This window comes from Myotis yumanensis, unplaced genomic scaffold (assembly GCF_028538775.1).
Source record: "Myotis yumanensis isolate MYYU_CA2020_CCGP unplaced genomic scaffold, mMyoYum1.0.hap1 SCAF_6, whole genome shotgun sequence".
NCBI lineage: Eukaryota > Metazoa > Chordata > Mammalia > Chiroptera > Vespertilionidae > Myotis > Myotis yumanensis.
Genome location: NW_027223757.1, coordinates 54,257,972 through 54,282,452, shown reverse-complemented (window position 1 = coordinate 54,282,452; position 24,481 = coordinate 54,257,972). Strand labels below are relative to the sequence as shown.

The window sequence follows — 24,481 nt, the reverse complement described above, 5'->3', positions numbered from 1 at the left end:
CTGTACATTATAAGTCCATCTTAAATGCCTTAATCTCCACAATACTATAATCTTAGCTATTTACATCATTTCTCAAACAACTTTCATACTGCTAATCAAGCCTCTGAATAAAATGCTTTCCCTGAAACTTCCACCATCCAAACTCCTCTGCATACTTGTAGATTTGAGCTCAACCATGAGAATACCCTACATCCCGATATCCTATAAAGGTCAACAAAAGCACCCTTCTATGTTAATATAGACCAACAGTTCTCAACAGGAGTCATTTTTGACTCCCAGAGGACATTTGACAATGTCTAGAGACTATTTTGGTTGTCAACTAGGATTGTGAGCCTTGCTGCTGGTATTTAATGGATAGGCAGAGGTCAGAGACATTACTAAACATACTGCAATTCACAGGATAGCCCAGCATTTAGAAAAAATTATCTGCTCTATGAGGCTGAAAAATCATGCCACAGACCGTTTTCTCATAGTGTTTACATTCTATTTATACCAAAAACCTCTTAAAAGTAGAAATATATGGGTTACCTGCAAATAGTAGTTATGGCTGAATCCATTATTGCATGAGATTACAGACAAGTAAACTACAATATACTATTTCACAAATAAGTTCACCTAATACAATAAATTGTTTTCGGCTATGTATATTTCCTAGATTTTTATCATCTAGCATCAAATAGGTTAGTGCAAATCAATGGCTTTCATTTGGTCATTTCATCTTTTTTAACTCCAGGAGTTGACAAAAACAATTAAAATATTTAAAAAAAAAAAGGAAGGGAAGGAAATACAAAGTGTTTAAAGGGAGAAACAGGAGTTATTTTGAAGATGACAGGATTTGGTATAGCTTTCCCTTTTATATTTTTGTTCCCCAAATGTTCTAAGAGCAGGAACTGTTTAAGAAAATACTTGTGTGTGATTTTAATTTTACAAAAAAAAATTTAATTACTGGTTATACCACTTCCATCAATATTTATAATGCTGCTTCAAAGTAGTAATGAGTGTTCCCATTATTATGGACAGAAGAAAAAGTTCTTCCCTTCCAATCCATTATCATGAGCCCTGCTATGTTTAATCAAGGCAGGGTAGGCAGAAGGTATATTTAGGATGGCTGTGGATGACATGAAGATTTAACAGGATTTATAAAGTAAACTATAACACCATATTATTTTACTAAAAAAAAAAAAAGACTTGAAACAGGGACAGCTAGCCTAAAGAGCAGCGGTTCTCAACCTGTGGGTCGCGACCCCTTTGGCGGTCAAACGACCCTTTCACAGGGTCGCCTAAGACCATCCTGCATATCAGATATTTACATTACGATCCATAACAGTAGCAACATTACAGTTATGAAGTAGCAACGAAAATAATTTTATGGTTGGGTCACAACATGAGGAACTGTATTTAAAGGGCCAGAAGGTTGAGAACCACTGCTATAGAGAGTAAACTGGCTCTCCAGTGAAAGTAAGTCTCTAAGGAACAAAGATCCTCTGAGCATACTGTTCAAGTAAAGCAAAGGTACTAGAAACAAACATTTAAACAATGTCCCATTTCCCACATGCAGATTAAGCATGCACTTTCATATATATATGAATTGCTTAACTTTCCTAATTTTTCAGTTTTAAAGACCAATCAATCATCGTAAATTCAAAAATAAACTTCACATCCCAGCTGGATGACAGTGAGTTAGATAGTAGAAAGGCATTACAATAATCTCTCAAGAGAGAGTCTAATTTGCTGATAAACCCAACTCTCAAGTGTTAGTATATCAGGACACTATGATGGTTTCATAATTTTTAAAAAGTGAGGTCTTTCTAAACTCTTCTAGAAAAGTGGGCACTGATGTTAAGTTTTAGAATCTAGCTTTCAGATCCAGTACCACAGTGAGGTGACCAAATAAAATAAAGATGAATTTTGAACATTAATCAATGCAATTTCAGTATTTTAAACACCAAAACAGTTGTATGGTCTGGAACATTTCTGTCATCTAGGCTCAAAATAACAAGTCATTTTTCATTTCCTCATAGCCAGTCATAAATCCCCAGAAATTTAGCAATCTCAGATTTGGAATCTGATCCAGAAGTGGATGTTCAGTCCCAACTCTTCTTATAGCAGCAAAGCCATTAACCTGCAAGCTTGTCTACTTTATTTTTTAAACATTTAATTACAAAGTCTTCTTTACATACTTAACCAAAATTTACTTCCTCAAAATTCTACAATAACTCTATTTTCTCCCCCAAATGACAGCACTTCATTTATCTGCACACAATGCTCAAGACTCAATCGTTCTCTATATGCTTAATAATCACTTCTTCCCTGATATTGGCAAACTAAAGTGCCTCCTAGAGTGTCACCAAATAGTGACATCCATAACATAATATTGTAGATGCAGACTGAGACTGAGGAGTTTATAATAAGCTAAAGACTATTACTAATCTTTCATTTCTAGACACCATGCCTCTATAACATGTAGTCCATGATTACCTTATTTGGCAACTATTCCACATTGCTAACTCACACTACAGCTTCCATGTGATATTAGTTGTATAGAACTTGTCTTTTGTCCTTACTCAATTCCATCTTGCTGGTGTGAACTATCTGTCCACCAAAATCTTTTGAGATCCTGATATTGTCATCCAAGCCATTTATCACTTCATGCAGACTCAAGTCACCAAACATGTCAAGGACAGTGGAACTCTGTTTAGAGAACTCACAACTATAAACCTACTTTTGCCCACCCTGTATAGGACCCTTATTTACTTCACTGGAAAAAAATCAGAACCAACAATACACCACTATTATTTCTCCCTTCAAAATCTTTAATCTCTCTCCTTTATATTGCTCCCTCTCTCCTGGCCTTTGTTCTCTTCACCCAAACATCCGTCACTGTTCTGCCATTTATATCATTTATATCATGCTACCCATACCAAGGCTCAACATTTTAATGGCAACTTAGCCCAGCAATCATGACTAATGCCTTTATACAAGTCTCATCTCCTACTTCTTTCCACCAAACACACTTGCTTTAACTAGAGTCACCACCTATTTCCTTCACTGTCCTGCTCAAGCCTCTTTATCACAAAGCCTTCTCTAAGCAATCTATCCTTTCATCCCTCAGTTACCCTTGGAACCATCTGCATCTACTTGCATTGTAAATTAGCCTCACATGTCCTGGAAACGCTCAAGTCAAGAGCTGAATCAAACTACCGTGTAAGCCCATAATAAAAATTTTCATGATAAGTCCACTAAATATTTGCTAAACTGCTACTAAAATATTTTTGTGGAGCTATCTTGTCAGCTGTATTCATCAAAATGGCTGTGCACATGTTACAGTGGTATACAACCACTTTGGTAAATAAAACCGCCAGTAGTTATAAAACCATTAACTTTAAATATGCAAATAGAGATCAACCATTCCAGTGTTTGTAACACAGGCACTATTAGTATTTTCAGCAGGACTTTTCCATTACACAGGGGTGGGCAAAAGTAGGTTAAAATACCAGCCATCATTACCTAAAAGATAAATCATAAGTAAGGATATAAAACAACAATATTAATACAAATAAGTAATACAATAAATATATAATACAAGAGTAAACTCTGTTTAGAGAACTCACAACTATAAACCTACTTTTGCCCACCCTGTATAGGACTGTAATGGGCACTGCAACGCCAGTGGCCTTAAGCTCCAATCCTAGTACCATACCACAAATACATACACACACTTGCCTGCTCTTCCTCCTGATCTTTGTGACAATGCCAACCATTACATCTACTTCCAAATACTCCCCAGGGGGTGAGGGGAAAAGCTTCACCACCACCACCATCCCCCATTAATCTACAATAATCCCCTTGACTGAAGGTAGCACAGAATAAATCACTGCAAATGGAAACTAGAAAACCTTTCAATAGAAAAATGGCCCACAGCTAATACAGGAATATTATAAATTCTAGGGTCATAAATAATGGATTAGATGACACTGGCCTGCCAGTCAGGTTATTTATCCAGGATCTACAGCATAGTGGCACTGTTCTGACAGGGAACACAGCCCTGGCCAATGTGGCTCAGTTCGTTAAGCACCATCTTGTACACTGAAGACTCGCTAGTTCAATTCCTGGTCAGGAAAAGTGGTGCCTGTGGGAGGCAGCAGATTAATGTTTCTCTCTCTCCCCTCCTCTCTCTAAAAATCAATAAAAACGTATTTTTTAAAATACAGAAATAAATGTCAGGGAATATGGGGGGGAAAAGAGCTTATATCCTGATGAAGAGACATAAGCAAATAACTTATACAGTCAAGAAATAATTTTAAGTACATCTAAGCATTCTATTTTATCAAGTTCATAATACCATTATGGGGCAACTGGGTGCTTGGTGCTCAAAGTCAGAAAAGGCCTTCTAAGAAGACTTGATAAGAAGGCAGCAGTCGTGATAACTGGTTGAAGTGTTAAAAAGCAGGACAGCAGAAGGTAACCTTGAGATGGAAACAGAGCTTATGTGCAGGACAAAAATGGCAAAGTATGGATGGAAGGATAATAAAGAGTAAGAGGAGAAAGGTTAAGAAGAAACTTGAAAAAAAAAAGAAAGAAACTTGGGAAGATAGGACCTCTTTTGGAAACCATTATTAGAGTTTTCAGCATGGGAATGTTTGTGATCTAATCTATGTTGCTGAATGGTTAAAACTGCAAAGAAGCAATAAAGAGCAGTGAGACTAACTAGGAGGATTCTATAAAGAGTACCTTAGACTAGGATGACAGCAGTGAAGATACTGTTGCCTTAATTGGTTGTATCTAGTTAACAATAGGCACTCCTAAGCAAACCTAGTATCAAACTAAAGCAGTATGACCTCAGCAAGCCACCCAGCCAATTTACTCTTCTGCAAAAAGAAAATTCCATGTACCGTGAAGAATGGGTTGAGATGGTACCCTATATAATAAAAGCCTAATATGCTAAGTGTCCAGTCATCCATTCAACCAACCAAAGTGTAATATGCTAATGATATGCTAAGGCCACTCAACCGTTTGCTACAACGTGAACTGACCACCAGGGGGAAGACGCTCCGACCCTTAGTTTAGCTTGCTGCTGGGGGTACGGCCGATCCGGATCTAGACTGAGCAAAACTGGCCGGACATGCCGTGGAGCCCACCCACAGTCCCTCCCCACCCTGATTGTGCACTGGTGGGATCCCTAGGCCTGGCCTACGCCCTCTCGCAATGTAGGACCGCTTGGGGGATCAGAGAGCTGGTTTCGCCCAATCCCACAGGTCAGGCTGAGGGACCTGGGCCTCTATTTTAAAGATAAAAATTTGTGCAAATAGCACAGCTCCTATGAAGCATTCAGAGGGTAGTTATTATTCACCTTTCCACAAATTTAGTTCTAAATTATCATCATTTGGGGATGAATTTTTTATTCCCCAAAATCCAAGGCAGATATTGGCCGAAAATGAGGTCATTTAAGTTTGCAGTCACTTCTAACTCCATGCCTCTTCAGCAATTAATGTCAATTAACCCATTTTTACAAATAATTCAGGGGCAAATTTAAAATCTACAGTGCTTTTAATCTATGGAGGAAATTCATTGCTGCATTGCCCTAACTGGTTTGGCTCAGTGGATAGAGCATTGGCCTGCAGACTGAAGGGTCCGGTCCCAGGTTCAATTCTAGTCAAGGGCACATGCCCAAGTTGCAGGCTCAATCCCCAGTAGGGGGCGTGCAGGAAGCAGCCGATCAATGATTTTCTCTCATCACTGATGTTTCCTCTCCTTCCTCTCTGAAATCAATCACACACACACGCGCGCGCGCGCGCATGCACACACCAACCTCATCCAAATCAACTTGAGTTTTGTATTTCAGAATTTTTAATTTCCTCAAAAATCTAGTCCCTTCTTTTACTGCTAAATTAAGGCAAGTCTCCCAATTTTATTATCACCATAATCCTAATCATGGTGAAGCATCCTTTATAAAAATACCACTATCACTAAGAATATACTTTAAAAGCACCAAAATAAAATGCCAAACTTCCTATTCATCAGACAGTAGTCCTTATATAATAAAGAGCTAATATGCTAATTAGACCAAATAGCCAATAGACATTCTGGATGAAGCTGGGGCTGCGAGGGCCAGCCAAGGCTTTGAGGGGCTGCAAGGGCCTGCCAGGACTGCGAGGGCCGGGTCCCTTGCATGAATTTCGTGCATCAGGCCTCTAGTAAAAAATAAGTATGGCCCAGCCAGCGTGGCTCAGTGGTGGAGCATTGACCTATGAACCAAGAGATCACGCAGGGTTCCATTCCCAGTCGGGGCACATGCCCAGGTTGCGGACTTGATCCCCAGTGTGGGACATGCAGGAGGCGGCCGATCAATGAGTCTCTCTCATCAATCTTTCTATCGCTCTCCCTCTCTCTAAAAATCAATAAAAATAGTCTTTAAAAAAAATTAACCCTAGCATCTTCAACTATCAAATATAGGAATTTCAGTCACGGAATTTAATAAAACTAGTTTGAAGGAGAATTATATAAGCCACAATTTAAAACATTAAAATTCTTTTTTAAAAGTTAGAAAAATCACAAGGTCCTCACCTAATAACTTGTATTTTTAAATCAAGCACTGCCACTCACCACAAAATCATTTATTTCATAAACTAGAAATTTATTATCACAATGTTTTTGTGAAATATTTCTGAAAAAGGGATGGCCAAAAACTCTGGGAACCCTACCTACTACAGTTACTTTGTTAAACTTTAACCTTCCTGTAAGTTATAAACAATAATCACTAAGCCAGATGTCTCATAGAATCAGGAATTCTGCCATACTACCATATAGATCCTGAGTCTGATCAAATAACTACACGTGCAAAGAATACTGCTACAGTGTGTACACAGAGAATGTAAAAGACAGGCACAGTCAGAAAAAAAAAATGGCTTAAAAGATACTACATGTGAAGACTGAAGGAAAAAACACACAAACTTACCAGTTTAACAGCCTCCTGCGCTGCTTCTTTTGCACAAAAAGTGACAAACGCATAACCTCTATTGAGACCTGTAAGTGGATCCATCATTAGACGAAGATCCCATATAGGTCCAGCTTTCTCAAATAATGGAACAAGTTCATCCTCAAATAGATCTCTTGGGATCTTCCCCACAAAAATCTGTAAATTAAATATGAAGTAAAAACCATGGAGAGTTTCTTTAGGAAACCAGACAACTGTGCATTTACCACAAAAGGTACAAGTTTTTAGTTTCTTTACCTCAGTGCCAACAGAAGGCTGCTGACCTGAATAAACGGAATCTGGAGGTGGTCCCCCATACTTCCTCTGTCCAGTGGTCACATCAAGTGTGTAGCCTGTTCTTTCCAAGAGTGCCTTAAAGAATTCAAATGTCATTAATACATTTAACTTACAAGACCACATTTGCATTTAGCAGTTAAAAATTGAAATAAATATTGTTCAAATTTTCCTCTTTATCTTGGCAACATTCCCACAAACAGGTTTCTGGTGTCTGTTTTAGAATTTCTCCTTTAATATACACTTGTAATAGCCCTAATTTATTGTGAAAAATCTCAAGATCCTGTTCAAATTATTTGCTGGTCTCTAATTACTGAGTGTGCTTAATGAACAACAGGAAACATATTAATCCATCAATAATTTTCAAGGCATGGTGTATCTATTCTAATACCTCCTTAAAAGATGACTGCACCGCCCTGACCAGGTAGTTCAGTTGCTTAGGAGCATTGTTCCAATATGCCAAGGTTGTAGGTTCCATTTCCAGTCAGGGCACATATAAGCAGCAGTCAATGGAAGCATTAATGAGAGCAATCTTATCTAATAAAGCAGGAATATGCAAATTGATCATCACATCGCAATGGTCAATATGGCCGCACCCACAGCAGAGGCTGGGTTCCCTTAAGGGGCCTCAACGAGCAATCAGCAGAGACCTGAGGCTGCATGGCGCTGTGCCAGAGCAGGGGACCTGAGGCCACACCCCCCACCATGCGGGGCTTGACGGGGAACCTCAAGGCATGCTCCTGGCCCAGGGGACCCCAGGCCATGCACCCCACCCCAGGCCAGAGGACCTGAGGCTGCGCCACCCCTGACTGGCGGGGCTTAATGGAGGACCTCAAGGCACACCCCCCGGCCCAGGCTGGGGGACCTCAGGCCACGGTCCCCCACCCCGGCGAAGGGTCAGGCAACCTGAGGCTGCCCCCCCACACCTGGTGGGGCTTGACGGGGGTAGGGCCAGCCGGGTCTGGATCTAGCCCAATGCGGGTGGAGCTGGCTGGATCTGGGTCTCGCGTGATTTCGAGGCACATGTGGGAGGGTGGGGACTCGACCCTGGTTCCCGTGACTTGCCCCAGACTCTGACAGGAGGAAGATTTTCACACACATTTTACTAATTTTCTTTCATCTCTGACACTTCTATTATAGAGAAAGGGCAAATATCAATATTAAACTATTTCCTCTAATTAATTCCCTTTTAATGTGCACCTAATAGAATCTTTAAAAAAAAAAAAAAAAAGGCTAAGTTTAATTAGCTCCTGAAAGAGATGAATGTCACATCTCCCAAACCTGGATTTCTTACCCAATAAATTCCCTATATCCCACACTCCTAGTACACATTGCCATTGTGGGCATTTCACCAGCCTTTATAGAAATTGCACTCCTCAAACTAAGTTATAGTTAAGTCCAAAAACTTAGGAGCTACAGGAAAAACAACCTCTTATTCATTTGACAGTCAATACTTGATAGAATAGCATGGGTCTTTCAGAAAAAATAAAGCCAAATGACTTTGAAATCTTTATAAAATTGTAACAGTGTAAAATAACTTCTACATTTTATCTCTCTGAAAGTGAACTATTAGAATTTACACACTCATATTTACTTAGAGCATTGGGAGTTTCTCTTCATCCCTTATTATAAGCAAAAGTACTAGAAAAGTAGTAGTCCATGGTTAGCCTAAGGAAAAAACCAAGAATTATTCCCCTTCACCATCTCAAACAGCAAAGCACAAAACCAGTTTTCCAAATAATAAAACCAATCTGATAATTAGCTAATAAATTGTGAAATAAAAACACACCAGGCACATAACTTAGCAAAATTCCGTTCAATGATTTAGGATCACCTGTCTCTGAAAATGACCAGACACATTTAAGAATTTTCTACTCAAAGAATATTAAGTATTTATGAAGAAATACTGTTAAATGACAAAAACTCTTCTACTCCTAAACTTTAACAAAGCATTAAATATTTTAAGCAGTCTTTTTCTATTATACCCAAATGTTTGCTTAAGGGTGCAACATTGGTTAGTAACAAAAATAAACTCAAACCTATTACTATCACATATACTAAACCATTAAATGGCTCTTCTTCCCTTTTTTCCCATATGTAATCCCTGTGCTTCTTATACCTTAATGTTTACATATGGCTCAAATAATACTTTTTATGTCAATCCCTAAAAACAAAAAGGAAAAACTTATTCCTTGTTAACCACCTATAAAAATGCTTCTGCCTTCTCACAATTTAAGTTACAGCAACACTTTAAGCCACTCTTTTCCAAAGATAGAACTGAAAGTCACACAAATTACACTTTAAACTTTTTATAAAATTTTAGTAAGTCTAACTCCCAATGTAGATTTAATTACATTGGTAAAATTTCTATGGAAAAATTAGATTTACAGTTCAAACACAATTCACTGACAGCTAGACCTGTGAAAGCCTCAAATTTATGGATGCCCTTAACCACTAGCTCTATATTCAAAGCTTCATTCTTCCCACACCATTAAAACACCACCTAACACCTATACTGTTTTAATAACTGATTTTCTTAAACCATAACTCTTGGTTCAAGAGCACTGGCACACTATATTAAGAACACCAGGTAAGCCCTGACAGTGTAGCACAGTGGTTGAGCGCTGACCCATGTATCAGGAGGTCCTGGTTGGATTCAGGGTCAGGACACATGCCCCAGTTTCAGGCTCTATCCCCCGTAGGGGGCGTGCAAGAGGCAGCCAATCAGTGGTTCTATCATAGATGTGTCTACCTCTCTCCCTTCCCTCTCTGAAATAAATGTATTTTTAAAAGAAATCAGTAAAATTAAAAAACAAAAACACCAGGTTAAAACTAGTATGATCACCACATTTTCTACACAAAAATCAAAACCTAATTGACTTTGAGAACATTTACTATTTCATAGGACCTTAAAAAAAAACCTCCCACTCCTAGCCTGTTTTCTCACTTTCATTTCCATGCTGCTTTTAGGAATGAACAAATTAGCCTTAATAACCCATAATACTGAAGGGGAAAGAAGACAGTATTAAAATTCTAAATCCATTTCATTTGAGGGCTTGAGAATCCTAAGAGCAGCAGTCAACTGCTAAATGTACACTCTCCATCAGCATGGGCTGAACTGATCCCCTCCCATTTTGGTTCCACTGTCAGTAACCTGGAGTTGCAGATTTTCAAAAACCATCTAAAATATGGTGGATGGACTTTTTTCAATCTTTTATTTAGAATACCAATAGCAAAGGTTTAACATCAGTATACCTGGGCAACAAAAAAAACCCTACAACTTTAAGAACAGTGAATTATTTTAGAAACAGTTAAAGGCAGAAAACTTTTCAAAAACAGTAATTACAAAAAATTCGCAAATTATCTCAGGGTCATTAATTCTCAATAACTTAAAAAAAATCATTTCACATCCATAGAATATTTAGCAAAGCTATAAAATAGTTAAAAGAACTTTAAAACTGAAGAAAGCAAAGTACTTTTTAAAGACATACCTTAATTTTTGCCTCATCTGGTCCTTTGCTAGAATCCGCTACTTTGGTCCCCTGTTTTTCTCTCTGCCTATAAGTCTTCATGACTCCACATAAAAAGGCACTTTTGTTCTGAAAAGTAATTTTCCAATCCTATTTAATAATTATGTCATCTGTATCTTATTAAATCAAATTTAAACTACATCAAAAGTACTCAAGACTTTTATTCTTTTCACACTGACATTAAATTAGTATTACCTGAACATGAGAGAGATCACTGTCTTTAAACTGCTGCAGAACTGCCAATGCACCGTCTTCATTGAATTCCTTTAAAGCTTCGATAGCTCTTTCATCTAAATCACTATGTGCAACCAGCCCTGGAGAAGAGAAAACTTAATTAGTTGTCAACTTTTAATATTTTTGGAAAGATCTTTTTTGAGTACCAGATTTACCAATAAAGATAGCATGCATGCCAACTAAGTATTCTTCCATTCCTCTTACCATCTATTTAATGACAAACACATACTTTAGCCATTTTGAAACTGCACTCTGAACTAAAGAAGCCCTCTCAACCACACTTACAATAATGACTCAACTTCTTTTAGACCTTGTTCTCGAAGTCAGATAGTTCTGAATACTAAGTATTTCTACAGTAAATATATAGGCTTACAAATCCTAAAATCAACCAACAAAAACCAAGGCTGACAACTGAACCTCTATCCATTTAAAATAACCACTAGAAAAAGCAAAAGCCACACCAAGACAGACAACCAGTCTACAGCTACCAAATTAATTAGGAAGAATCCTACTATAAAAATACCCCAAAAGTCACATGGCCTGTTCCCAACAGTTAGCAGCTGTTGCTACCATCATATACTTATCCATCTGGCCAGCCAGCCTTTATTTACCTCCTAACCTTTCTTTCTTCCTTCCCTCCCTCTACTATGTACAGTACACCTTAACCTGCAGTTCACAACTATCACAACAAGGCAAAACAAAACTCCAGTTCCCACACTTATTGGAAACCACAAAAAGTTGCTATTTTAGCTCAAAGCCAGAAATCCAATAGAAAAATTTCATAATGCAATTTTGCAAGTGTTAGTTCTTACCTGCAACGTAAATTTCATCTAGTTTTTCAGCAACTTTCTGTGGTAAACCAGCATCAAGCAATGTCTGAAAATTTTCTGAATGGATAACTGCAGAAGTAGTATCCATGGGCTCTTCAGTACCATTTCCATTAACATGTTCTGTAGCCATGTTTCCAGAGATCTGTTCAAACGCAATAAGCAAAATTAAACTAGGATCTTCAAAAAGGGTAGAGGACAAAATGAGAGCCCCAATCTTTAATTTCTCTACCAAGTTCGACAACAGCCTGGGCCTCCCTTGAAAGAAGCCGTAAAGTCACTATCGCCTGACAAGCCTGATGAGCGAGGGGCAAGAACGGATTCACTTGTTTTTCCTCGGCACCACCCCTGCCTCACCTGCTAGCACTCCCTAGAAAAGCATTACCAATGGAGCCCGATCCGCACGAGGACCAGCCGGCGTGCCACAGGCAGCTGCGCCCGCACAGAGAGCGAGGTGCGTGTGGGTCGAGCAGAGCTCGGCCGTCCCCTCTCCAAGGTAAGCCCCCAAAGTGCGCGCTTTTCCCGCCTGCCGCTTCCAGATCGGTAACAACAGCCAGCGAAGAACAAAGCGCTCACACAAGATACCTTCCCACCCCCCAATTCCTCCACCCTTCACCCCCGCACCCCAGAGCCCGCCCTCGGCTCCACACCCAGAGCGGCAGCCTCGCCGCTCAGGGCACCGGGAGCCCATTAGAAACACGTGCTCTGCGCCTGCAAATGTCCTACAACTTCCTCCAACGGAAACCCACCGAGTCCCAGGCCCAGACGGCCGCCACCGGCTCCCAACATCAACCCGAAGCCGCGGTCCGAGCTCCCGGAAAGCATCAGCAGCACAAGCTCACCCCTCAACAGCGATGCCGCGTCGGCCACAGGCCACCGGCTCTCCCCGCCCCCCACCCCCACCGTGACACATGGCTCTCTCCGCCCGGGCGCCGGCGACCCCCGGCCGCCCGCCGGCCACGCCGAGCCGCGGCGCGCGGTGCCAGCGCCCACCCGTCTCCGGTCCGTGCGGCGACGGCAGCGCCCCGGCCAGCTGTCCCACCCCCGGACCGGGGCCGACAGCCCGGCGGCGCGAGGGCGTTCCGCGAACTGCCCGACGCCGGCCGGACCGCGAGTGCCGCTCCGGCCCGCCTCCCGGCTGCGGGACGGGACCCGCTCCTCTCCGCCCACTCCCGCGCCGCGGCGACGGCCACGACAGCACCAACTCCGCCGCCGCTCGCGGTCCGCGCGGTCACGGGGCCGCCTCCTCTCGGGAGCGCCGCAGACAAAGCCCGGACGGCGGCAGCACATGGAGTGGAGGAAGTGGCGGCGCGGCCCGCGGCCTGCTCCCAAGCAGCCCCAGCCAACGTGCTCCTGTCCTCCCTGGAATCCATTTTCCAGAAAAGCCGGTTTCTCCCCACACCGCCCTCCCCCAGCCCACTCCACAATGTCACCCAGCACCCCTCCCAGGCCCGGGACCGGGCGGTCGTTACCTCCCCGTGGGGCTGCGGCGGAGGAATCCTGTCCGAGGAGATCGGGTTGCGGGAAACGCGTGCTCGCTGCTCCCTGTGTCCAGCGCAAGTGGAGCTGTTGTAAAATGGCGGCCGAAGCTCACGCCGCTGGCAGCAAACCCGATCCAGTTCCACTCGCCTCCGAGCGCGCTCCCCGTGCGCGCGCGCCCCCGCGTGACCCCCCTTCCCTCCCCTCCCCTCCTGGCGCGTCCGCTCCTCTCACTCCCTCAGCCCCTGCCCTCCTCCAGCTCCTCCTTCTCCCCCGACCACCGCCGCCGCCGCCTCCACCAGCCTCCGTCCGCCTTCGCCCCTCAGCCTTTCTTCTTCCCCTCCTGCTCCTTCCCCCGCCGCTCCCGCTCCCGCCCGCGGCCGTTCAGGTACGACTGGCCGCCTCTCCCCGCCTCGCTCGCACGCTCGCTGGCTCCCTCGCGCTCTCTCTCGGCCCCGTCCCCCGTCCCTGCCGAGTCCGCTCCTCTCTTTCTCTCTCCCGCGCTGACGTGACGACGTCGCCGACGCCTCGGGACGCGCGCCTCAGGGCCCCGCCCCTCGCCCCCGGGGGGCTGGGGGCCGCGAGACCCCGCCCTTCCGCTCCGGCGGCGGCCGAGGGGCCGAGAGTGAATGAAAGGCCCGCCCCTTCCCCTCCCGACGCTCCGCCCCCCGCCCCCCTCCCGGCGAGGCGGGGCGGGGCGGCCGGCTCAGCGTGTCCCACTCGTTCTCCTTTGTCAGGAGACAGGCATCTCCCCACCCCGCCCCACCCCGCCCCGCTCCCTCCGCCGCGACCCGCGCACGCCGCCCCGACTGAGCGCCCTCCCGCCCCACCCCCGACCGCGTTCCCAGCCCGCGAGACTCCGGGCGGGGGCTCGGAACGCGGCCGCGGCTCCCCGCGTGGGGGACACCCACCGGTCCGCGCGCACCGGACCCCGCCCCAGCGCCGCGGCCCCGTAGCCGTTCCAGGCGGTGTCCACGCCGCCGCCGCCCCACGCGCTCCTCGCTGGGGAAGCTGCGAGCGCACGTGTCCCCCGGGGCGGGGCGAGGCAGACAATGGGGCGGCGGGGGAGGGGAGCGGCGCGGGGACCCACGGACTTCAGGTCGACCTGGCCGACGGGACCCTGAGCGGGAGTCGTTCCGGGGAGACCCGGCCTCCCCCGCCGGACAATGAAACCTCCCGGGCCCCGCGCTGCTCCACTTTCTCGGGAGCCTGGGGCCGAGGGAGGGGCGTCCGAGGCTCGGGCTGGGAAAGCCCTGCTGCTTTTGGGGGGACGGGGCTGGGTCCGGTCTGGGATGGTGCCGAGGCCGGATGTGGGTGCGCAGCCGCCCGGCGGGGAGTTGTGCAGGGCTCCAGCTCAGCCCCGGCCCTCCGAGCAGTCAAGGGCTTGCTCGCAGCACAGTTTGGGCAACTTGAAGCCCCTCCAAGCTGCACGATTAGGGCAGCTGTGAGGAACATGTCTGTTTCTTTTCAAAAATCTTGGCAAGTAAATCTTATGTGAAGTGACATTTCCTTTGTAACCGGTTTGCTAGTTACACGAGAGACAAGACAAAGGCATTTGAATTTCAGACGCGAGACGGGTAATAATTTTATCCGATGCAGCTCTAATGGAAAATAGTGCCCTATTAATTTAAAAACAAGCTTATTTTCGGGAGCTCACTGGTTCCCTAAATAAGCTCTATGCTATGGCCGATTAGTGGTTCGAGGAAAAGTTATGTGAGCACTCTTCCAAGTGCCTAAGCACATCAAGTGCCAGATTATTTTCATAGGTTTCTGTATCAAAACATGGAATACTTGACGAAAGTACTAACTACACAATGCGTTTAGTTAGTAAGCATCTGAGATATCCACTACCTAAAATCACAGACATGTACATGCTATGGTATTCAGGAATTTCAGCAACAATTTACCTCATAATCCAAAAGTCATAGGTAATGTTATAAGTGAAAAATGAAGAGCCAAAATATTTGACATAAAATGTGATAAACTAGAGTAATCCTATAGATTAAAGAATGAAAATAATAGATTTGGACAATCCAATGCTTTTTATTTAGCCCTTCCTGGGGAATCGATGTTCCTTAAAGAAAGTGCTTTTACCTAGGCAATGCCATCTACCAGATGATGAAAGAATCCCAAAGTAAAATCTCTAGCTCTGCCCTAACCGGTTTGGCTCAGCGGATAGAGCGCCGGCTTTTGGACGGAAGGGTCCCAAGTTCGATTCTGGTCAAGAGCACATACCTGAGTTGTGGGCTCCATCCCCAGTGGGGGGTGTGCAGGAGGCAGCTGATCCATGAGTCTCTCTCATCATGGATGTTTCTTTTTTTAAATATTTTTTTTATGAATTTCAGAGAGGATGGAAGAGGGAGAGAGAGATAGAAACATCCATGATGAGAAATCATTGATTGGCTGCCTCCTGCACGCTCCCCACTGGGCATCGAGCCCGCAACCTGGGCATGTGCCCTTGACCAGAATCGAACCTGGGACCCTTTGGTCCGCAGGTTGACGCTCTACCCACTGAGCCAAACCGGCTAAGGCTCATCATGAATGTTTCTCTCTCCCTTCCTATCTGAAACCAATAAAAATATATTTTAAAAATCTCTAGCTCTAATTTCTTTGTCTAACCACCCCCTAGAGCTTTATTTGAATACACACCCTGACCGGTTGCTAAATGGTTAGAGCCTTAGCCTGCACATGGAAGGGTTTCAGGTGCATTCCCAGCCCAGTCAGGGCATGTGCAGGAGACAACCAATCAATGTGTTTCTCTCTCTCTTTCTCTCTCCCTCCCTCCATCCCTCCCTCTCACTCTCTCTAAAAAAAAAAAAAAAAAAAAAAAAAAATCAATGGGCCCTGTCCAGTTTGGCTCAGTGGATAGAGCATCGGTCTGCAGACTGAAGGGTCCCAGGTTTGATTCCGGTCAAGGACATGTACCTTGGTTGCGGGCACATCCCTAGTAGGGAGTGTGCAGGAGGCAGCTGATAGATGTTTCTAACTCTCTATCCCTCTCCCTTCCTCTCTGTGAAAAATCAATAAAAGTTTTTAAAAAGCCAGTGGCTTCTTTTTAAAAAAATATATAAATAAACAAATAAATAAAAATGTAAGAATTTGGGGAGTGGGGGGACGAGGGCAGGGTGGAGGAAGTCATGTAGATCACAGCTAAGTGAGAAAAAAATAAATAAGTAAACAAATTATTTATGAAATGTGATAAATGCAAAGAAGACACTAACATAGTAAACTTACAGAATAACAGGGAGGATCTACTTAGGTTGGTCAAGAAAGGTCTTTCTTTTTAAAAACAATATGTTTTTATTGAATTTTAGAGAGAGAGGAAGGGAGAGTGATAGAGAGATGGAAAAATCAATTGGCTGTCTCCTGCATGCCTCTTACTGGGGATCAAGCCCAAAATCGGGCCATGTGCCCTGACCAGGAATTGAACAGCGACCTCCTGGTTCATAGGTCGACCCTCAACCTCTGAGGCACACCAGCAGGGCCCACCAGTGTTTTTTTTTATAATATATTTTATTGATTTTTTACAGAGAGGACGGGAGAGGGACAGACAGTTAGAAACATCGATGAGAGAGAAACATCTATCAGCTGCCTCTTGCACACCCCCCACTGGGGATGTGCCCACAACCAAGGTACATGCCCTTGACTGGAATCGAACCTGGGACCCTTCAGTCCACAGGCTGATGCTCTATCCACTGAGCCAAACCAGTTAAGGCCCCACGAGTGTTTTTTAAATGATTTTTATGTACTACTTCATAATACCTGGATATAAATTTGAAAATATTGACAAAATTAAAAATTTTGTGGAAAAACTTATCAAAATTAAGTGAAGTAGAAAATAGAGCCCGGCCAGGAGGTCATGGTTCAATTCCTGGTCAGGGCACATGCCCGCGTGACGCGCTTGATCCCCGGTGTGGGGTGTGCGGAGGCAGCCGGTCAGTGATTCTCTTTGATGTTTCTTTCTCTGTCTCTCCCTCTCCCTTGCTTTCTGAAATCAGTAAAAATATATTTAAAAAAAAAGAAAATAGAAAGATACTCTGAAAACTATAGACATTGAAGAAAAAAATTGAGAAAGGTACAAATAAGTGGAAGCATATACTGTGTTCATGGATAAAAGAATTAACATCATTAAAATTCCATACTACCCAAAGCAATCTATAGATTCAATGCAATTCCTATTAAAATAATAATGATGTATTTCACAGATCTGGAACAAATATTCCAAAAATTTATATGGAACCAAAAGAGACCTTGAATAGCCTCAGCAATCTTGAGAAAAAACACATTTGGAGGTACCACACTACCTGATATCAAACTGTACTACAAGTCCATTGTAGTCAAAACAGTCTGGTACTTCCAAGTTAAATTTTACAATTGGCTTAAAAATATAGTGGAGTTTATCACCAAACATCTGATCTAATACATGACATCAATAGTTCAAAGGGAGTAAGCTATATATTCATTTAGATGCTAAAGAGGCATCTATAATAGTAAATTCAGAACTAAATAAAACTTTCTTACAATAATAAAGAATGGTTTTTTTAAAATGTTTTTATTGATTTCAGAGAGAGGGAGGGAGAGAGAGAGAGAAACATCAATGAGAGAGAAACATGGATCAGCTACCCCCCTGCACACCCTGAACTGGGGATGAATACCGAAAACCTGGCATGTGCCCTGACTGGGAATTGAACTACTGACCTCCGGATGCATGAAATGACGATCAACCAACTGAGTCATACCAGGCTAACGAATAGTTTTATAAAATCCAGGCAATACCACGCTGCCCACTCAAATACTGGTGCTTCCATGAAAGTCAGTAATACAAAAGGGAACCTGCCCTTATTACCATTATTTAACAAAAAATTTCTAACAATTAAAATGAGATTTGAAACAAATAAGAAGTATAACTGTGGAAAAGAGAAGATAAATATATCATTATGTACAGATGATAAGATAGTGGACAGTTATAACTAATAAAAAAAGGGCAATAAAGTAGCCAGATAAGAAAGCAATCACCAACACCATTAGATTTCCTACATACCAGCAATAACTAGTAATAAAATATGGTGGAAAAGACTTCTAATTTACAATAATGATGATTTTACGTGTGTGGGCCTGTGTGTGTGTTCACACAGTATACATACACAAACATATATAAAACACGTAGTCACCTTTAAAAGGACTATAAAGATCATATATCAGGAAAATTACAAAACTTACATTGAATAATATAAAAATAAGATTTGTATCAATGGAGAAATATAGCAGAACCCTAGATAAAGTTGACTGAATGTTGTAAATATTGTCAATAGTTTTTATTTTATTTTTATTTATTTATTTATTTTTAAAATATATTTTATTGATATTTTTACAGAGAGGAAGGGAGAGGGATAGAGAGTTAGAAGCATCGATGAGAGAGAAACATCGATCAGCTGCCTCCTGCATACTCCCCACTGGGGATGTGCCCGCAACCAAGGTACATGCCCTTGGCCGGAATCGAACCTGGGACCTTTTAGTCCGCAGGCCGACGCTCTATCCACTGAGCCAAACCAGTTAGGGCTATAGTTTTTAAATAGATTTAGGACAATGAACACCTGGAAATTGAGTTAGTAATAAATGTGAAGAACTTCATTTTATTTTTATTTATTGATTTTAGAGAGAGAAAGGGGGATAGAGAGATCAATTTATTATTCTACTGACTTATTTTTTATGAAAACAATTTTAACAAGACTTTGTAATTTATTTACTGTTTTTTGTTGTTTTTTGAGAGAGAGAGAGAGAGAGAGAGAGAGAGGAAGGGAGAAAGAGAAACATTGATTTGTTGTTGCACTTATTTATGCATTCACTGGCTCTTGTATGTGCCCTGACCTGGGATTGAACCCACAACCTTTGTGTATCAGGAGGATGCTCCAATCAACTGAGCCATCAGGTCAGGGCCTGTTCCACTTATTTATGAATTCATTGATTGATTCTTGTATGTACCCTGACCGAGGGATTGAACCCACAACCTTGGCATGTTGGGACGACACTCTAACCAACTGAGCTACCTACCAGGGTTTTTTGTGAGTTTTTTTCCCTTACTTTACACACTCTTTTTAAAAAAAATTTTTTTTTATTGATTTCAGAGAGAAGGGGAGAGGAGGAGAGAGAGAGAGAGATAAACGTTAATGATGACAGAGAGATCAGCTGCCTTCTGCACACCTCACCCTGGGGATGAAGCCTGCAACCTCAGCATGTGCCCTGACTGGGAATTGAATTGTGACCTCCTGGCTCATAAATCGACGCTCAACCACTGAGCCACGCCAACTGGGCCTTACACACTCTTTCTAAGCAATCTATTTTATTTCCATGGCTTTAGTCACACTTTCAAACCAATAATTCTATTTCAGACCTGACTATCCTACTATATGAACAGCACTATATGATACGTATACCTCAAACTCAACATTTTTTCCCCCTTTTCATCCCTTTATTCCAGTACTTTCACCAGCATTCCCAGTAACAGAAAATGGCATTTCCATTTTTCTCATTGCCAAAGCCATGACTTGGACTCATTCTTAACTACTCTCTCCTTTATTTCTCTATAATCACACAATCTATACACACTAATCATCTGGCAGCCCAAATATTTCTTGAAACCATCCACTTTCCCCCATTTTTAAAACTACTCCTTTAGTCTCAGTCTAAAGCGTCGGCCTGCGGACTAAAAGGTCCCAGGTTTGATTCCGGCCAAGGGCATGTACCTTGGTTGCGGGCACATCCCCAGTGGGGAGTGTGCAGGAGGCAGCTGATCGATGTTTCTCTCTCATCGATGCTTCTCTCAATTTGATTATTGTATTACCCCTCTTTACTCGTCTTCTTGCCTCCATTGTTGCTCTCAGAGCCAGTTTGGGGGGCAGATGACTTGTGCAGTTGCACAGGACCCTGAACTCAAAAGAGCTCCTTACTTGCCCATCCAGTGTGGCTCAGTTGGTTGAATATCATCCCATGCACCAAGAGGCCCAAGGTTCCATTCCAGGTCAAGGCACATGCCGGGGTTGTAGGTTCGATCCCCAGTAAAGGGCCTGTAGAAGGCAGCCAATCGAATGGATATTTTTCTCTCTCTCTCTTAAAAACCAATAAAAAGATTATAAATATATATAATCTTTTTATTGATTTCAGAGAGGAAGAGAGAGGGAGAGAGAGATAGAAACATCAATGATGAGAGAAAACCAGCGATTGGCTGCTTCCTGCACGCCCCCTATTGGGGATTGAGCCTGCAACTGGGCACGTGCCCCTGACTGGAATTGAACCGGGGATCCTTCAGTCCCCAGGCTGATGATGCTCTATCCCCTGAGCCAAACTGGCCAGGGCAAAAAAAAGATATTTTTTAAAAGAGCCCCTCATTTGATGTTCTGCTCTGTTGTTGCCATCTTGCAATTCTTTTTTTTTTTTAAATATATTTTATTGATTTTTTACAGAGAGGAAGGGAGAGAGATAGAGAGTTAGAAACATCGATGAGAGAGAAACATCGATCAGCTGCCTCCTGCACATCTCCCACTGGGGATGTGCCCGCAACCCAGGTACATGCCCTTGACCGGAATCGAACCCGGGACCTTTCAGTCCGCAGGCTGATGCTCTATCCACTGAGCCAAACCGGTTTCGGCCATCTTGCAATTCTTAATATTTTTATCTTTGAGCTAGTATTTTGTAAGTGAAGTCCAATGGGACAATAGAGCATGTGTATGAGCAGAGGAGATTAATGCAGAGATTAGAGTTATACAGCTTCAATGACATTCTCTCATGTGAAGATAGAAATACAGAGAGAATGTCAAGTTCATAGACCTCTTGAATTCTGTCCATGGATCCTTGGAGGCCAATGGATCCCAGGTAAAAATGTTGGTTGTGGAGGAAGAAAGTGGAAGAACTCAAAGGACTGAGAAGCCAGATTATTTGGACATTGATGTGTGGACACTAGAGACAGATGTTATAGTCTAAAACAGAAAATCTGGTCCCAAACTCTTCAAAATTAATAATGGGAAGTAAATGAAAAGGTGGAAAAGAATAGCCTTAAGCTAAGAACAAAGGGTGGCAAGCCAGGTGGGATGGGCACGAAAAAAAATCAGGGGTTGGCCTGGCCAGCATGGCTCAGTGGTTGAGTGTGGACCTATGAACCAGGAGGTTAAGGTTCAATTCCCAGTCAAGGCACGTGGCCGAGTTACAGGCTCAATCCTCAGTCGGGGATGTGCAGGAGGCAGCCGATCAATTATTGTCTCTCATCATTGATGTTTCTATCTCTCTCTCTCCCTCTCTCTTCCTCTCTAAAATCAATAAAAAATTATATTTTTAAAAAGCCAGTCAGAAAAAGACAAATATCATATGGAGTATGATCTCACTTATATGGAGTATCTAATGAACAAAATAAACTGACAGACAAAATAGATCCAGAGACATAGATACATGGACAGAAAGATCTTAGAGGGGAGGGAATGAGGTGGGGGAGACAGGCTGAAAGAGGATGAGGAGATTAGCTAAAGGACATATATGCACAGTCCATGGACACAGACAACAGTGTGGTGAAGGCTGGGGCAGAGGAGGGCAGCTGGGGCTGGGTGGAGGTGGGCAAAAGGGAATAAAATGGGGGACATCTGTAATAGTGTCAACAATAAAAATAAAGTAAAATAACAAAATAAAATAAAATAAAATGAAAAAATCTGCAAAGGGAAGCAGTGCCCTCAGGAAAGGATCAGATTTTAATTAGGACAAGGTGGTGGAAGTAATGCACAAAATATGGTTGAGAATGTGTGGTAGTTTCTTACCTCTGTAGACTGGGTAGTGGAAAAGTTTGGGAGACAGGGCACTTGCTGGGGCATTATGTATTAGAATGGCTGCAAACGAATGTGAAAAGATAGCTTATCATTTAATTCTTGGTTGGTAATATAAAACCACTATCCAGAGATAACAGTGTAGCCTTACCGTTTGGAATACTTATTGCTGTAAAATTTGTCATTGTGATAAAATTTAAAGCAATCAAAATTTTCATTCTTAGGGAATTGATTAAATAATTATTGAATACCCATAAAAATAAAATGTTCTCAATGTTGCCAATAAGAAAAATGACAAATAATTTTTAATGGCACTAAAAGTTATCTTTATAGAATATTAAATTTAAAAAAACAGGATAATAAACCATATACAATATAATTCAAATTTGATTAAAATTTCTATCTGCATAGAAAAATACATAAAATTGTGGTTAACTCTAAGTGGTGCAATTGAGTTATTTTAATTTTATTCATAATATATTCTTTATTTTTGTATTTTTATAAAGTATTTGTTTATAATTTTCTTTTGAGGTGATGTTATAACTTTATTTTTATAATTTTTAATAGGTAAAAAAGGAAAACAAAAAGATAGCCTTTAGGAAATTACATACTTAAACACCCCAGAATCCTGTGCCTAAAATTGAAAATGTGTATTTTACTTATTCTGGAAGTTTGTGTTCTACAGATTCCTTTTTTTAAAATTTATTTCAGAGAAGAAGGGAGAGGGAGATAGAAACATCAATGATGAGAGAGAATCATTGATTGGCTGCGTCCTGCACACCCTATACTGGAGATCGAGTCCACAACCCGGGCATGTGCCCTGACTGGGAATCGAACTGTGACCTCCTGGTTCATAGGTTGATGCTCAACCACTAAGCCACACTAGCCGGCTACACATTATTCCTTATTCAAGCTAAAAAATAATAAGTAATTTAAATACTAACTAAATGGCAAATAGAAAACTGCATAAGAGACCGTTTCTTATATTTGGATTTCACTGGATATAAATTTAATAGGTTATATTTTTATTCTGTATAAGAAGAATGTTCAAAGATACTTAGTTTTATTATATGAATTGCCTATTAACCATAAATCTTGAATAAACATTAACATGGTATTGTGCTTATTGTACATCCTGAGATATGACTGTTTAGGAAGATAGACAACAATACTATGGGCAGGACTGACATCACTAGTTGTTAGAAGTGTTTAAAGTGTACTGGTATGGCCATAGCCGGTTTGGCTCAGTGGATAGAGCGTCGGCCTTCGGACTGAGGGGGTTCCCAGGTTCGATTCCGGTCAAGGGTATGTACCTTGGTTGCGGGCAAATCCCCAGTGGGAAGTGTGCAGGAGGCGGCTGATCGATGTTTCTCTCTCATCGATGTTTCTAACTCTCTATCTCTCTCCCTTCCTCTCTGTAATAAATCAATAAAATATATATTTAAAGTGTACTGGTATGTAACAACCCCACTTTTCCAAGATGCCATTGAAGCTGAAGGAATAAATTCCAAGTTATTTTAAAATTATGTCAATAATTCACTTTTCTAGAGTTTTGTTTGTTAGACTCACCTGAGGAATTCTTTCTGGGAAGAATGATTACACATCTTGCAAAGAATGGAGAATGCTAATACCTTAGGATAAATATATTATCTTTATTGGGAAAAAATATTTAAAGCATATTTCCTGTTGAAAGTGTATTTTTAAGGAGCAGTATGTTGTTGGCATAACCCTAAAACATCCAATTAGCCACTTATACTCAGGTTGCCTCTCTTTATTTTATGATCATTGCGTAGATACATTAATTCATTAGATATTGCAAAATGGTGATATTCTAATTATGTCAGTCTTGTTCAGTTATTAGCTGAGACACATCAATAAAAAGAAATGTTCTCACCTTCAATTTGATTTTTGTTACTACAGTTGGTGTTGGAAAGTCCCTTTATTTGCTAGTTTTGAAATTTATAAGTTGGCTTCCTAGCATCCTCCCTCTAACAGTATCAAAATCAGGTTGCTGTTTTTTTAGGTATCATTATGAACCCATAGATTCGAACATATTTTACGCATTTCAATTTATTATCATTAGTATCCTTAATAATAGTCAAAATTTCCATCTTTGGAAAGTAGGAGATGCTGCAAGTTGGCTCCTGAGTTCTTGTAAGACAACGCTAGCAGTCTTTGATAGCTTTCTTGCTCTCTGCTATATAGCAAGATGCACCAAGCTCATCTTATTCATTTATTGCCTAAGATCTGTAATCAGTTACTTCTCCAATAAGCCTGGTTTCCTTTTAATGGTGAAAGGTGGAGACCACAATCCGGACCCTAGGGGTAGCATTCACAAAT

The 24,481-nt window shown here is 42.1% G+C and overlaps 1 protein-coding gene across 7 annotated transcripts in view; it reads right to left on the bottom strand.

The window, feature by feature from the left end:
* The window catches only part of SYNCRIP (synaptotagmin binding cytoplasmic RNA interacting protein), a 31,572-nt gene extending 18,043 nt beyond the window's left edge, over nt 1–13,529 (bottom strand). For 2 of the 7 annotated variants that reach the window (XM_070418139.1, XM_070418140.1), the window contains exons 1-6: nt 13,331–13,413; nt 11,844–12,003; nt 10,993–11,111; nt 10,759–10,866; nt 7,232–7,345; nt 6,956–7,132 (exon numbers count right to left, since the gene is read on the bottom strand). In XM_070418139.1, coding sequence (XP_070274240.1) covers nt 6,956–7,132; nt 7,232–7,345; nt 10,759–10,866; nt 10,993–11,111; nt 11,844–11,991 — 666 coding nt within the window. In that variant the 5' untranslated portion in view covers nt 11,992–12,003; nt 13,331–13,413. Of the gene's footprint in view, nt 1–6,955; nt 7,346–10,758; nt 10,867–10,992; nt 11,112–11,843; nt 12,004–13,330 lie in introns of all 7 variants that reach the window. The other 5 variants (XM_070418137.1, XM_070418138.1, XM_070418142.1 and 2 more) reach the window with 4 other exon arrangements.
* Between the last annotated feature and the right edge of the window lie 10,952 nt (nt 13,530–24,481).